This window comes from Tachysurus fulvidraco, chromosome 16, assembly GCF_022655615.1.
Source record: "Tachysurus fulvidraco isolate hzauxx_2018 chromosome 16, HZAU_PFXX_2.0, whole genome shotgun sequence".
In the NCBI taxonomy this organism is placed as follows: domain Eukaryota; kingdom Metazoa; phylum Chordata; class Actinopteri; order Siluriformes; family Bagridae; genus Tachysurus; species Tachysurus fulvidraco.
The window spans coordinates 7,337,308-7,352,397 of NC_062533.1; the positions used below are offsets into that span (position 1 = coordinate 7,337,308).

Here is a 15,090-nt window from a genome sequence, read left to right on the forward strand (position 1 = left end):
GAATGACCTGGCTAAATGGGAAGTATGTGCAGCACACACGGAGAACAATACACGGTTCAATGTGACCCTGACAGTGAAGGTTTCTGGTGGTTGTTACGCTATGGGGGGCATTATGCTGGCATGCTATGGCTTTTGCCTTGTGAAAAGACTACATTACATAAATAAGTACACACGTACACACACACACACACACACAGATGCACAGAGACAGACACACAGACTAATTGTGATGTACTGAACTAAAAAGCAGTATAGAAGAGCATGTGGCAGTGGCATAATGATGCTAAACTAACCATCTTATAACTAACGATACCTTTAAACAAAGTATACAAGTGATTTTTGATTGTAAAATGTTCATACCAGAGTATTATTGGAAAAATATTGATGGTAACATCAACACAATAATATGCAAACAACAACCTATGGCACATTCACAACACTCTGAATACTAAACATAATATTTAATACAACTCGTTGGTCAGTCTGTACAGATTACAGAATGTTTCTTACATCTCTGATGGATGATATAATAAGCAGTTGATCTGCAAGGCACAATTTCAGGCTACATAAAAACTGAAGGCTACAACATATAACACGACATTTGCACAAACAAAACAACAAACACCATCAGCCAGCCAGTTGGCCTGGTCAAATATCTAAATGCTCCAAGTTGTTAGCCCAAATCAACAATGTATAAAGCTACGTTCACTACCTGGTGGACTGCAAATCAATCATGGGGTAATTACAACTAGCACTAGTTGTAAATATATAATAATAAAAATGTGCTTAAATGTTATGCAGTAAAAATGAAAATAACATCAAACAGTTAATACAATGAGAGCAATAAAAACACTTGATGGATTGGAAGTTAAGCTAAACTGCTTATTGAAACCCGAACTGAATCTGAGAAAGCCACTTGGCTAAACATATAACTTCAGGTAGACACCCAATCTTTTAATCTCACAATATACCGTGTAGCAGTTGAGATTCAGAGGTCAAAATGCTACTAAAATGGCCAGGAATAAACACCTCTCTGGAAACACTGATCTTTTATAATGCTTTTATGTTCTGGTTATCAGCACAAACACCCCCCCAAAATTCTCATACTGTAAAAAAAAAAAAAAAAAAAAATCTGCCTTTGATACTGAAGATACCCAAATGACTGCTTTGACTGCAATGTATATGTAGCACAGAATCCACAGACTAATGTGAATCATTTTAATGTGCTTCATAAAAAATATAGCATTTCCAGTTCTCTTCGTGTCTCATCAGTCACAGTATTACCACTTGACTTCAATTATTTATTTATTTTTTTGCATGATTCTTAAATGTGAGTGCTTGAGAAATAAAATGGAGTAACACATCTTGTGATTATTCTAACACCTTCATAAAAGAAACCTAAATGCTGGTCTCAGATCAGCCTAAATAGTTACTGTCTTATTAAATGATAGCAGATACTGCCAATAAACACTTATGAAAGCATCATCTGTGGCGTGCACAGATACAGAATGTCCTCATGCACTTCAAGTGTCTCAAAAAGCACCATCATCCAGTTGAATGACTGAAATGTGGTCACAACAATACATAAAAGCCAGGATTAAACTGAGGTGGCATAATATTGACATTCCAGCATTTGACTTGAACCAATGGACTATGTAATAGTCAATATATCAAGTGGAGACAGTGGGCTTAAGCACACAGATTTTATTTTTTTCAGTCAGGTTGACACACCATCCTGGTCCATACTGCACCCTAATGCTTCGATGTCATTGCTGATGTCTGAGATCATGCGGTCCCACTCATCACCCTCAGAGGACACGGCCCCTTCATCTGATCCTCCTGCTGCCCCGTTGCCATTGGTGGTTGAGTCAGAAGCTGAACTGGCTGTACGTCTGTAGCGGCCGAAGCTGTCAGTAATGATGCCGCGGCCATCCTTCACGCCGATGGTTTCTAGGAAGTTCTCAAAGTGTTGACTGTCCTTCTCTGGGATGAAGGGCCTAAGGCCTGCCAAAAAAACATTAGACTTGTCAGGCAAATCAACAAAGAGATGAAGTACTGCTGAGCATGTAATTGTATACCATGAGCAATAATTATTTCTTACATTTTTCATCTTCAACAAGCTACTAAAGTGACACACATGCACACACAGCTTGACTGGTCCCACCTTCTCTCAGGGTACAAGGTATGATTATCACTACACAGGGAGTCTATATGGTCTACATTGCACATTTAGTTGTGAAGCCCAAAAAAATTTGGACATATGGTGTAGCTGACACTGCACTTTGACCCAAAATGCCCAACAAATCTATATATTAATAATTACACAGGTGTTATTACTGGTCAATTTAAAGCAATTCGTTCCAAACTATCAATTACTGGCCACGGACAATTAGTGTAAGAGAAGTGGAGTTTCTGTATTGTAAAGTTGGAAAAGTTGCTCTTTTGATTGCTGTCTCAAAGATTTTCTATGTTTCTTGGGATAAGTGTGCTAACAGAAACGAACAAAATGGCAATTCAATAGCCTCTTGGTCTATAGTCTGTGGTAAGTCATCATCAAGTGTGCATAAGCCATACAGCAAGAGCTGATGAAGGCAAGTATTAGCCGTGAAGCTGGTTTGTGTTTTTGCACATCGCCTTCAAGAAAGCGGTTCAGTGGTTCCTGCACCTTGCAGTTTAGTTACAGGAAACTGTGCTCACCGAGTAGGAGGAACTTTCTGCTGTCTCCGTAGAGCTGTCTCAGGTTGATACAGAACTCGTGGATAGAGGCACCGGTTCTGTACTCATGCAAGTGTGTAGCAAACTGCTGAATCTCTTGAGAGGACAATTTTGTTCTCAACTAGAAGACAAAACAAAACTCAGACTTCAGCATGTAAGAGAAAAAAAAACATTAATTCACATTATTAAAAACCACACAGCAAAATTTACTTTTGTTTATTAACACACACACACACACACACACACACCGTGGTCATGTAGTCCTGTAGCAGTTCTGCTGCTGTTGTGCTTAGTTCACTCTCACTGGCTGTTTTGTCCTGTGGTGACGCTGGTGTGGATGATGGTGATGAACACGGAGAATGACCTACTGCCTCTAATGAGCTCTGAAACAAACTGTGAATGGCCATAAAGATTACCATCCTTACATCCAACACAGCCAGTGGTGGCTAGATTGTTGAGTTAGTGAACTTAAAGCAGAATCCACTGCAATCCCAGAAATAAAAATATAAAGAAATACTTACAATGCACCTGAGCTTCCTTGAAATGGCTCTTTAACATCCTTGCTTGAGGAGTCATCTTGATATTGAAATAAACACAATGCTTCTGGTAAATGTGTTATTTACTACTCAAATTCCATTTCATGGCATTTGTTCATTGCAAAACATGAGCAAACACTTGCGTTCATATTCTTATGTAAAATACATCATCTTCATTAACTAACTACTCTGTCCAGCACTCGTTAACCTTTAATAACACTCTTACTATAACAGCTACAAGATATGCAGCAAATCAATCGGTACACTGTCATATGCAATATAGATCAGAGTTTAAAACTTGATTACTAGAGACTAAGAAATCTGATATCCAGTTTCAGACCTGAACAAATAATTAAGAAGTTAAACATTCCAGTTAAACCCAGTTAAACCTTACTTGGACCGAACTGACACTGTCCTTTCACAGTCTTCTTGTTTGATGACACTTGAAAAGATCGTAACTCTATTTGTTCTGTGTGTGTGTTGATAACCAGCATGTAGATATTGATTCCCACCCCTTACCGCTGTAGAGGGAGAGATGCCGAGTGGGTGTTGTAGCTCCATCCAGAAAGTCGATGGTTCTGTCCAGGAAGTCGATAGTAGATTCTGTGTAGACTATCTGAAAGACCTGACTGAGGAGCAGACACAGCTCCTCTGCTGCTGCCTGAAAGAATACAACAATCAGAGACCATCACTACAGCTCTGACTAAATTCACTAAATCTCATGACATTTTTGAAGAGCTATAGATTCAGGTATAATTTCAACTTTCAACCCTCTGCACAACAGAATACGTTATTTTTCATAAACTACAACGTATATTATGTGAAGGAAAACAAATATTTCAAATTTAACTTATTTTAAGAGAGGCGAAAAAACAGGCACAAGCAAATACGCTATCGTTCTAGCACACAGACAGGTTTTTAACATTCGTGACCAAAATTCACTCCATGCATCAAGTATGAATTTTCGGTATCTTTACAGCTTTAAAGTCACTCTGGCACTGTTGGAAAAGCTTTGAGTTCCCATGATATTAGAAAAGATTTTCAAGATACTACTATGCTCTTGTACAGCCTGGCATCATTAGAGGTACAAAAGAACCATTGGGCCAAACACGTTGAACAAAAGATTTCGTTTTATTATTAGGTAATGCTAGTACTTGAGCTGGACAGGTTAGTGACCTTGTTCTCGACGGCCAGCACGAGTAGGCAGCAAATGTCCACAGCTCCACTCTCCGACAAGGAGCTCAGAGTAGTTGACTTCGACAGCTCCGGACATGTGCTGGGACAAGGTGAACCTCCAGGCTCTTGAGCTAAAAACACACACACCACACATACAAACACACTTACTAATAATGGAAAAAGAACCCTAAATTTAATTCTAGTTTATTTTTTACATTGTCTTTTGAATAAGATGAATTTAACAAATAACACAATATAATCCACTCAATCACACATTTAAATAAGATAATCATGCTAGTGGGGTCCCAAGTCATGTTCTGGAGCATGTGAACGCACCTGTTTTCAAAATGACCAGGTGCAGGGAGTCATCTCGAATGTAGGAAACGGCAGCAATGTCATGGATAGGTACTCTCAGGATGATGTCCTCTCCATCACGCCACACCAGTTTGATGTTGTAGGCAGACAGACTGACCAAGGCATCTTGCTCCGATGTCAGCTGACCTGCCAGCTGGTGAGATTTCTGGAAGCACAACCAAATAAGCCAGATTCAATTAGTTCTGTGAACGATTAGCAGAAACGGGAAATGAAATCATGCACTAGTCATCTCACCCTGGCATTGTCAACCAGCTGTAAAACTTCAGTGCGGCTAGAGGGATTGAGGTATCCTGGGATTGAGCTCAGCTGCCCTAGATACTACAGGTGTAAGGAAGACAAAAAGCTTAGTCATTAATTGTCACAAAACCTAAATACTATCCAGATCAGTTGTTTTCAGAAGTCAGGTGCATGAACAATAGTCTGTGATATTCATTTTTTCTTTGTAACAGCAACCAAAGCCATATTTATTATTAAGCTCTAATAGCTAGAAGACTGATTGACTGCTCACTTGAATGAACTGGATTTACTCCAAACTTTAATTTAACTAAAAAACAAGCAGGCCTGTGATGAATGTCCAATTGTAGTATTATTATTATTATTATTATTATTATTATTATTATTATTATTATTATTATTGCACAATATAGACTAATGTATGATGATATTTGAACATTGGGAGAGCAGAGATGCACCAAGGCTAGGTGAAGTCTTACCTTAACCTCTTTCTCAATGTAATCGTTGAGCAGAATGTCTGGGTCAATTCGGTGGTCAGGGACAGAGAGTGAAAAGGTGTGAAGAGCCCGTCGTTCGGTGCACTTCTCCTGAGCTTTCTTATCTCTCCCTTTCTCCCCCTTCAGAAACACACGCTTAAACGGAGACACGATACCCGGCTGTGCCGATGGGGAAGACAGAGGAAAGGGAGAGTAAGAATAGGGCAAAGCAGAATTTCTTTATACACTGATCTGTAAGCCACAATCATAAAGTCAGACAGTTTAGAATCCACTGAAATGGTGCACAAAGACTCGACTGCTATGTTGATGTAGTCATTTTGTAACATTATGACTAAATCAGACCTGCCAACCTTGGAAAAAATTTTTGAGTAGCAACTTACTGCATCGACGCGGCACGAGGTCAGGCACATTTGCTGGTCAGTGTTAAGTTCACATGCTCACTCATTACTTTTTACTTAGCACATAGTTCTCACTCACCACCATATACACCACATACAAGTAGACCATGAAGAACTATTTTATTGAAAAGGCAACATAAAAACAAAAACATGTCTCTTAAACATTAATTAAATACATGGGACATTATAAATAACAAAAATCAACAAAAAGCATACTGTATTAAAATACTGAATAAATAACAGAAAAAATAAAGGGCTTTCAAAAGGTCTTTTAAACTTTATAAATAACTGAAAACTGCCATGTCTCTTGAACACATATCAGACAACAAAATAAATAAAATCTCAAAACGTGTGATATTTTCACACTAACAATAACAATACTTGGCTGCTACTAAAATAAAGAGTATAACGTTATGTGCATGATCGTTTGTGTATAATATCTGCATACTATTTTAACAACTCTTTATGTATTGCCATAAATTAGACCTAATGAACTAAACAGTAACTTCAAATCTGAAAACACATACATGTGTTAATTTTCTCAGCAATAATGCAAGACTCTAGACTTCACTATGGTTTTGACTGGCTGATCATATAATAATACCTCCCTCATCATTTCTACTTTCTGCTTCTATTTCCCCGCTTTTCACAAAAAAATCTGATGTCCATCAGATGTGATCTACAGGAGTCAGTAACAATCGAGTCAGAATACGATTTATATTTTAAAAAAATTACATTAGTTTCGTCATGTTATAGCATGACTGCGTGCTATAAAAGGGATACACAGACGCTCGCGGATATTGATTTCTGCGTGCTCGCGCCAGTTTGTCTTTTCCGTTAAAGTACGACGGCAATGTGTTTACAGGCATGACTTACGTTTCCTATATAAATACTGGCAAATAAAGTAAAACTTGATCTGTGCGTAAAACTTAAACTTGAGGCACAACACCGGACACTTGGGCACACGCCCCAGTAAAGGAGTCTAACGATGCCTGTGGTTCTGCAGGCTTATTAAAATGGATGAAATTCTCAATCCTGGCCATTTACCTTTGAAACGTTAAGTCCTCACTTGTAAAAAAAAGTCACTGTAAGAAGAATTGAAGATGGACAGAGACAGATGAAAACCACAATCGTTTTGATGGCTCTCCGTTTGTAGTGTTGAAGAGATTTAAACTGGCGCTATGATTGGTCGAATTATTATTTTCCCAGGTTGCTGCCCAATGCAGTTACATTGGCATCAAGGCATCAATTTTTTACAATGCGTATTTTGAAGTGACAAATTGTAGCAGCGTACTTTGATGTCTAAATGCGTATCTGCTACACAAAATGCGTAAAGGTTGGCAGGTATGCTAAATACAACTGACCTGTGTCATCTGAGACGCTGTGGAAACTATCCATAGTGACCAGAAGCCTTTTCTATTGATAGTGGTTTGAAACTAATTTAGACTCAGATAAACAAATGCTGACTTGTCGTTTCCTGCATCTATTTTTTTGCACCAGCAAAAACAAGATGCCTGGACAATTTATTACAAAGCAAAAACACACAGCAGCCTCACACTATCCAACATATCATAGATGCTAGACAAAGTAACATCCCATGGTTTATAGGAAACTATATATATATAAGGATTCTGACCTCAAAATTGGTGCAAAAGCGGTCTACTTTCTGAAGGGTAAAATAGAAGCTAATGTCAGCCTAGTAGCAAAGAGAAGAGTTGTGCACATTTTTCCTTCCTCATTTTCCAAGTGCAAGACGTGCATGTTGATCAAAAGGCAAATGTCTAATTTGCTGAAAACTTGCTATGTTTTGCAAAGCTAACTTCCGTTAGCAGAAATAAAAGGCTTCCGGTAAACCTACCTCTGTCTCCATGGTTTCTCACTAGAAACTCTAAAGAGTAAACACAAGAGGAGAAAAGTAACTGTCGTTTTCAGTCTTCAACACAATGCTCCTTCACAAACGCTTGCGGCTGTTCGGCTCACAACAGGTGGCATGTGGCACAAGGCGAATGACGTGTGAGCCACCAAAGCGGCAGTGCAGCCCTCAAAGCAGCAAAAGACAGCACACCCCACCGAACAAAAAAACACTAATGCAACCGCTCATACTCTTAACCGTGCTGCAGCATGTGCGAAACGGAAGATGCTCAACCACAGCTTCCTGTGATCAAACTTAAAGGTACATGAAACTACCATCTTTCCCTATAAGCTGTTCCTGCTAATAACACAGAGCTTCTCTGTTAAAGAACAGACAGTAAAAATCAGACCAAATCAATAAGAAATCTCAAAGCCAATCTTATAGATTAGCAAAACTGTGCGACATACCAGACATTTACGCTTTATTTAATCATTCCCCGGTTCAAACAAAAATATACATTTACCTCTTCAGTAACATTGTGTGTCTCCATTCCACTCACTAGTCTACTTTACTTATTTACGCACGGCATAGGGACACTAAAGGAGCATCAACATTTCACAAGTTTGCTTCTTCCTGTAATACGAGGACATGAGATGCTACAGGTGAACTGTGCTAAGAAGAATAAACCCACTGTAAATCTATAAGACATGGAACTGAGGCATCCCTTTTATATTCATTCAGTCAGTATGATCAGTTGGTCTGGTCACTGTAATAAAACACCTATATTTAGAGAAAATTACATGGTAAAACAAAAAATGAAGTGTGAAACTTGGTTAGGAATTTACCCTTAGATAGTTCCTGGTGCTCAGATTACCAGATACTGCAGAGTTCACAGAACTGACTTGACAAGTTTACGAGAAACTTTTGTGTTGTAAAAATTCAAGCATTCCATAGTTCACTGCTGCTGTGACCAGAAAAGTTTCAATCGAACAGCTTCGTGATTTCTAAGGAAAATGTGTTTACAGTGCTGATTTCACCGATAGTGCCATCATGTGGTTATAAGTTTAGATAGCATTGCCTTACAAAAGCATTAAAATTAGTCTTTTATACGTAGTGTGTCATTACAGACATTATAGACGTCTCATAGCACATAATACGAGTAAATGGTTTCATATTATACGTATAATACATATTTTATGGGTTCGTGATTGCCATTTCCTGGAAGACAGTAGAAAGCATAAACCAGGCAATGCTGGGATAAATTGAAACAAGTGCTTCCAATGAAATACTTTCCTTAATCAAAAACACCCATATGTACTTTGTGAACATCTCATTCCAGATTTATTCCCCTTTACCGTTATAATACACCCCACTGTTCTGTGAAGGCTTTCCACTACAAGTTTGTTGAGTGTCTATGGGGATTTGGGATCATTCAGCTACAAGAGCATTAGTGAGACACTAATGTTGTTTGAGAGGGGTCTGAGGTGCAGTCATTGTTCCAGTGGGGTTGAAGGCATGACTCAGTGCAGGATACTTTATTCTTCCACACCGAACTTGACACAAGATGTAAGACATCCTATAAAACTAAGCGATCCCAACTTGGTGGCAACAGTTTGAAGAAGAACCACATACGGCTGTGCTCATCACATCTCCACAAAACTTTGGCCATACAGTGTCTACTATCACATTGAATCTCATCCCTGCATCTAATAAATCTAACTCATCTGTAAATCTAACTCATTTAATGCTATTAATCCGAATCTAAATAGTTTGATGCTATTTCATCATCATAGGTGCACTGCTGCTATGACATCTCACCAACTTCTGAAGAGAATACATTAAATTAAGCAATCTTGCATAAATAGTAAGCTTAATGACGTGCTTAATGCCTGCTGTTTTCTATGTACTATAGAAGGCAACAGCTCTCAGGTGAGTTTAACCACAGACACAGTACACACAAAACTATTAATGCAGAGGTGCTTGCTAAAATTATCTGTATAATGGAGAAGTTTTTTTTTTTTTTTTTTACTGTTAATCAGAGGGAAGAGTAAGAGTAGATTAATAAATAATTAAAGAGTAGGTACACCCTTGAGATCTGCAGATATGAAAAATGCACTTCAGGATGTGGCTCCCATACAGTACGTGCATGTAGGCAGTTAGCAGTGCTTTAACGAATGGCCTAAATTATATATTTTATATATATATATATATATATATATATACACACACACACATACACACACACATTATATATACTCAGCCCATGCCATTTTGTTTGTGAGGCAAAACAGCTATATAATAATAATAATAATAATAATAATAATAATAATAATAATAATAATAATAATAATAATAATAAAATATTTATTAGAGCAACCAGTTCAGGCTGATGGTCTGTAGCTTGTTAGAATCTTAGGGAGCAGTCTGTGTGTTAGAAGATATATCAGTTTGTTTCCTGTGTCTATAAAAATATGTATAAAGTACAAAATAAAACAAAAGACAGGTTGTTATAGGAAAATAAATCAATGACAGGCTTGGTTAATGCAGACTGAAGAAATGCAGTTGCTTTTACCGACTTTATTTGTAAGACCTGATCGTATTTTTTAATGAATCAAATAATGACACAATATACATTTTATCTGTTTATAGGTTGATTTAATATTGGGGGATGTCCATGAAACAAATTTGTTCATTTGTTCTTTCATTTATTCGATTATTCATTCATTCTCCTTTGGCTTATCCTGGTGGGGGGCAAAGGGTTAGGTCTTATCGTCATTTGTGTTATAGGAGATAAACAGTTGTTACCTCACCAGGGTCTTGTGAGACAGTGCAAAGTTCTCAATTCTTTGTTTATTTTACAAAGTGCTGACACCTGAGACTCCTTCTGTTAAAGGTTATTTAAGCTACATCCTTTAAGATGTTGGTATGTATTAATTATAAACATGTGAGTTTAATGACATTTTTATACAGTATGTGTGAGCCAAAGTGAACCAAACTATGCCATACACTGTGTTTTAAAATGCAAAGAAAGAATAGCGCTTCTGCTCCCTCCAACTGCCTCGGGAGTGTATTACACTCTATTCAAAAACAAAAGACAGCTATGACATAATGACGTAAAGGGCACGCTGACTATAAATAACTTTCAGAGTCAATTTTAATCACAATACAGTTACCAAAGAGTAACTGTTAAAGTTGTGCACGTGTGTTTTCTACATTTTGATGCACGTTGAATGCTGTTCCCTGACATGGGAAATCTAAGTCAAGCCCTTGACACATCCCACCCTAACTTCCTGTTTCTGAAAGGAAATGTAGCAACATATGAGATCAAATCCCAACACCAAACAACTTCCAGAGGCTCTTTAATCCTCGGAAAATTAACAATTAAAACAAAATGTCTTGTCTAAGGATCTAAGCGGTTATTACAGTGTAGAATGTATGAATGTCTGAACGTAATTACTGGAATTATCATGAAAGACTGAAAAAGAAAACAAGTAAATAAAAAGGTAGCAGCACTTTCAGCAGCCTGCAACACCAGCTGACGGAGCAAATGGCACTCATTTCCTCAACATGGACTGTACACTCCCTGAGAAACCCCTGTGATGACTGCGCAGCTGAGGGAGTGTTATTGTTTTCCAGATTAACAAGAAAAAGAAACAACGATATGGAGATTCCTTCCCTGGCTCCTGAGTAGGCAGTCATGGGGGAGTCATATCCTGTCTGAGTCTTTAGCAAACCCTGCCCTTTATTCTCCCTTGTGTATGGTAAGGGGAAAGTCTACAAAGCAGGGCTGACATGTCTGTGAATATGTACAACATAAAAAGCATATTAAACTAGCACAGTTAAAGGGTCAGGTTATTAATTACTAACAGTCAATACACAAAATAATGTAAGGAATATTTTTTTAGGATCCAGTGTTTTACACTACAGGTATATGAGGCAGTCTTTCCACTCGTGTTTTCTACTAATTAAAATCACCATGAAATCACAATTGACATTTTGTATGAATATATTAGCTTTAAGGTTATCTTTAAGTCAGTGTACTCCAGAACAACGATTCACACACACACATATATATATATATATATATATATATCTGTCTCTCTCTACCATTATAATATATTACCAGATTACTTCAGATACTTCTCATCAGATTCTCTGTCTAATCTCTCTAGATGTGTTCCACCCCAACATTATAAAAATCACCTTAACAAAGTTGTTGAGCAACAGAAATGAGAGAAAACAGAAATAAGGGAAATAAAAATCACCAGTGTATCATTGTTGCATCTATGGCAGTGTCAAATACATCTAAAAAAAAAAATAGAACTTAGCCTGTAAAAAATAGGAGAAACAACTTGATCTTCCCAGCCTGACTCCCTGGGTTAATAGAAACTACATAAAAACATCAAGAAGTGTGCTTCAAGACACCTCACGAGGACTTTAAACAACATTCTGGATCATTCCGGATGTTTGTTGGCGGCACAGAAACAAATGCCGTGCGGCACCAAAGAAGATATAAACACAGTTATATCTATCAAATGAGCTAAATTATATAATACAGAAATTATACAATATTTAGTGACATTCTAATAATAAATTAACCTTTTCCACTTTTCAATACAATACCCAAGTCAGTCTTGTCGAAAAGGGTAAAATTCTGTATTGTAAAATGTTGTGCTTTAAGATTTATTACACTGCAGATCTACTGAATGCTTGATCATAATTGGTCAGGTGGTGATTATTAATTTTCCTAATCACTAGTTCTGACACAACTTCTAGCTGAAAGGCAAGTCACGGGTTTATATTAAAGCACTTGTTCTAATACGAGACGTCGTTTCTACGCTGCGTCTCACGCAGGAACTCGTGTACTAATGAACGCTGCATGTAACACCGGATTAAAAAAATGTCTAATCGATGAGATGAAGCCTTCTAAAAGGAGATGTTTATGAAAAAAATCTCAATGCACAGAAGGTTATAACTGGCACTATCTAGTTTCGCAAGTGTTCACATCATTAAACGTTAAATATAAACAAATACAATGGGAACCTGTGTCGTTCATTAATAAATTAATAAATCAATCTTTGGCAAATTGTTCTTGAGCAAAAATGATGACTTCAGGAAGTGTTGTTATTGGAAACCAATCAATGCTGTGGTGCTTACAGTAACCCTGCTTGACGTCAGGTTACCTCACTGTTAGTTATTTTTCTTTAACAGCATGCTGTGTGGTGTTTTATTCCTTTCTTCGTGTATACAATACAGTATGTGTGTTGTTAGTCAACTTGAATTGAACTGGTTTGATTTTAAACCTCAATAACTCAAAAACAAACGGGCCTATGAACATCAAATGGACTGTGTGTCCGTGGTAAGTTCAGGAATTACAAAAATAGCACAAATATTATTCGACACAGTAGAATAATAAGCCCAACATTTGAGAAGTTGGTTTATTTTCATCATTCAGTTTTTATTTTACAGTTAAATGGGTCACTTGTTTCAAAGGGCTCAAGAACTCTTAATCTGAATGTGTTTTTTATTTTGTTATTGAAACAAAAATAAAACTTTAAAACCACGGTTTATAAAGGACAAATAATGCAACACAGTCTGCGAGCTTATATTAATACGAAAACATCCATAATAACACGATAAACTTGTTTAACGCGACGTTAGTAAAGCCGTTAGCTCTGTGGCTAAGCTAAGACGCTAGCTAGCCTGCTCCTGTAAATAAGTAGTGTTTAGCTACACAGCAAAAACATGACACAAAGTCTAATAGACAGGCATAAAACTTACCTTTTTTAGTTTCTTTTCATCATCCCCCATCTCTATGTACAAGTGCTATTCATGTTTAATTGGATAGATGGCTTCAGTAACAGTTCTCTCTCTCTCTCTCTCTCTCTCTCTCTCTCTCTCTCCCTCTCTCTCTCTGTGTGTGTCTCTATGTCTCTCACTCTCTCAGTAACGTTAATCTGAGCAGTGATCCTCTACAAACTGAAATAAAACCTATCACTTATTATCACTGATTCATGGCGATAGATTAAGAGAACACCCTTCGTTATTCGCTTCAGGACAGGTACTTGTGTAAGAACTAAAGGAGAACAAGTAAAAATAAATAAATAAAATAAACTTCAAACTAGAACAAAAACAGCATCAAACTTTTCAATCGTGCCGCCATTTTGGGCGTAGGACGCGTCACCCATAATGCTTTGCGAGAGCTGGAAAGTTTACAGCCACAGGATGGATAGTGTTGCCAGTGTGACTGGAATGGAAACTAAAATTTAATCTTTAATTAATAGATTTTTTTTTTCTCCAATGTGATAAATTCAGAATGAAAAAACTAGGTTTATTGCACGGTCTCTGTCTGTATTTCTATCTTTTAAAATATAGAACTATAAAAATAAAAATAAAAAAAATAAATAAATAAACATATTTACGTACTGTTCACTTTTATTTCTCATTATGGAAATGTGTAATGTGCAATATTGTACATGTTTGCTGTTGCAATGGATCTTCTAACTGAAATTTACACACAAAACACATTGAAATCGTTATTGATATTAGGATAAATATTTAGAAGAGGAAGAGCAAAAAGAAGAAGAAGAGGAAGAGGAGGAGGAGGAGGAGGAGGAAGAGGATGAAGAACAGCAAGAAAAAGAAGAAGAGGAGGAAGAAGATCATTCAAATTTAATTGACCTTGTTTATTGGCCTAATAGGTTTGTGCTTATAAAACTCATTCAAGTAATAACACAAATTGGTCTAAATATTTATTCTAATAGCTCTAAAAGATCAATAATAAAAATAATATTTTTTCTAAGCACCGATGGCGATTTCCAAAAAAAATTCAGAAAATACAGAAAACACAACCCTACTTTAAGTCCCAAAAAATTGCAATCCCTGGAACATTAGATAATCTGATATTTTATAAATCTGTGTCTTCTATTTTTAAAATGGAGCAAGAAATGTGATGAGAGTAAATTATAGAATGTAATAATTCTTTATTAAACAACAATATGTTACTCTGGGAAGTCTATCGCTATCATATCAGTACATTCACATACACATCTGTACATATACATCTGTATATAACCACTTTTGATCTGTCGTTGGGCAAACTGTGCATGTGTATACAGTATACATCTTATGGTATATTTGCACACACGTTCACGCTGTATATTCCTTTCTGTGTCTTAATGGAAAAGTCTCATCTAATGATTGACAGTAAAGCTTGTCAAGTTTTTTTTTCTTCTCAGCTGTTGTAATATTCCTTTTTTTCATCGTCTAAAAATGAAAGTATACAAAAACAACTGTAGCACCATGTG

The 15,090-nt window shown here is 36.9% G+C and overlaps 1 protein-coding gene across 2 annotated transcripts; it reads right to left on the reverse strand.

Moving 5' to 3' along the window:
• Positions 1–442: 442 nt before the first annotated feature.
• ccm2 (CCM2 scaffold protein) lies at positions 443–13,980 on the reverse strand. Of its 2 annotated transcripts, none has more exons than XM_047801704.1 (10): positions 13,565–13,980; positions 5,516–5,692; positions 5,037–5,120; positions 4,764–4,947; positions 4,428–4,558; positions 3,771–3,912; positions 3,237–3,291; positions 2,964–3,108; positions 2,698–2,836; positions 443–2,004 (listed from the first exon to the last, which is right to left on the reverse strand). In XM_047801704.1, the coding sequence occupies exons 1-10, from the start codon at positions 13,592–13,594 to the stop codon at positions 1,718–1,720; spliced, it is 1,374 nt and encodes a 457-aa protein (XP_047657660.1). In that variant the 5' UTR covers positions 13,595–13,980; the 3' UTR covers positions 443–1,717. The 2 variants fall into 2 exon arrangements, with proteins under 2 accessions (XP_047657660.1, XP_027004607.1); XM_027148806.2 differs by lacking the exon at positions 13,565–13,980 and adding an exon at positions 7,790–8,016.
• Between the last annotated feature and the right edge of the window lie 1,110 nt (positions 13,981–15,090).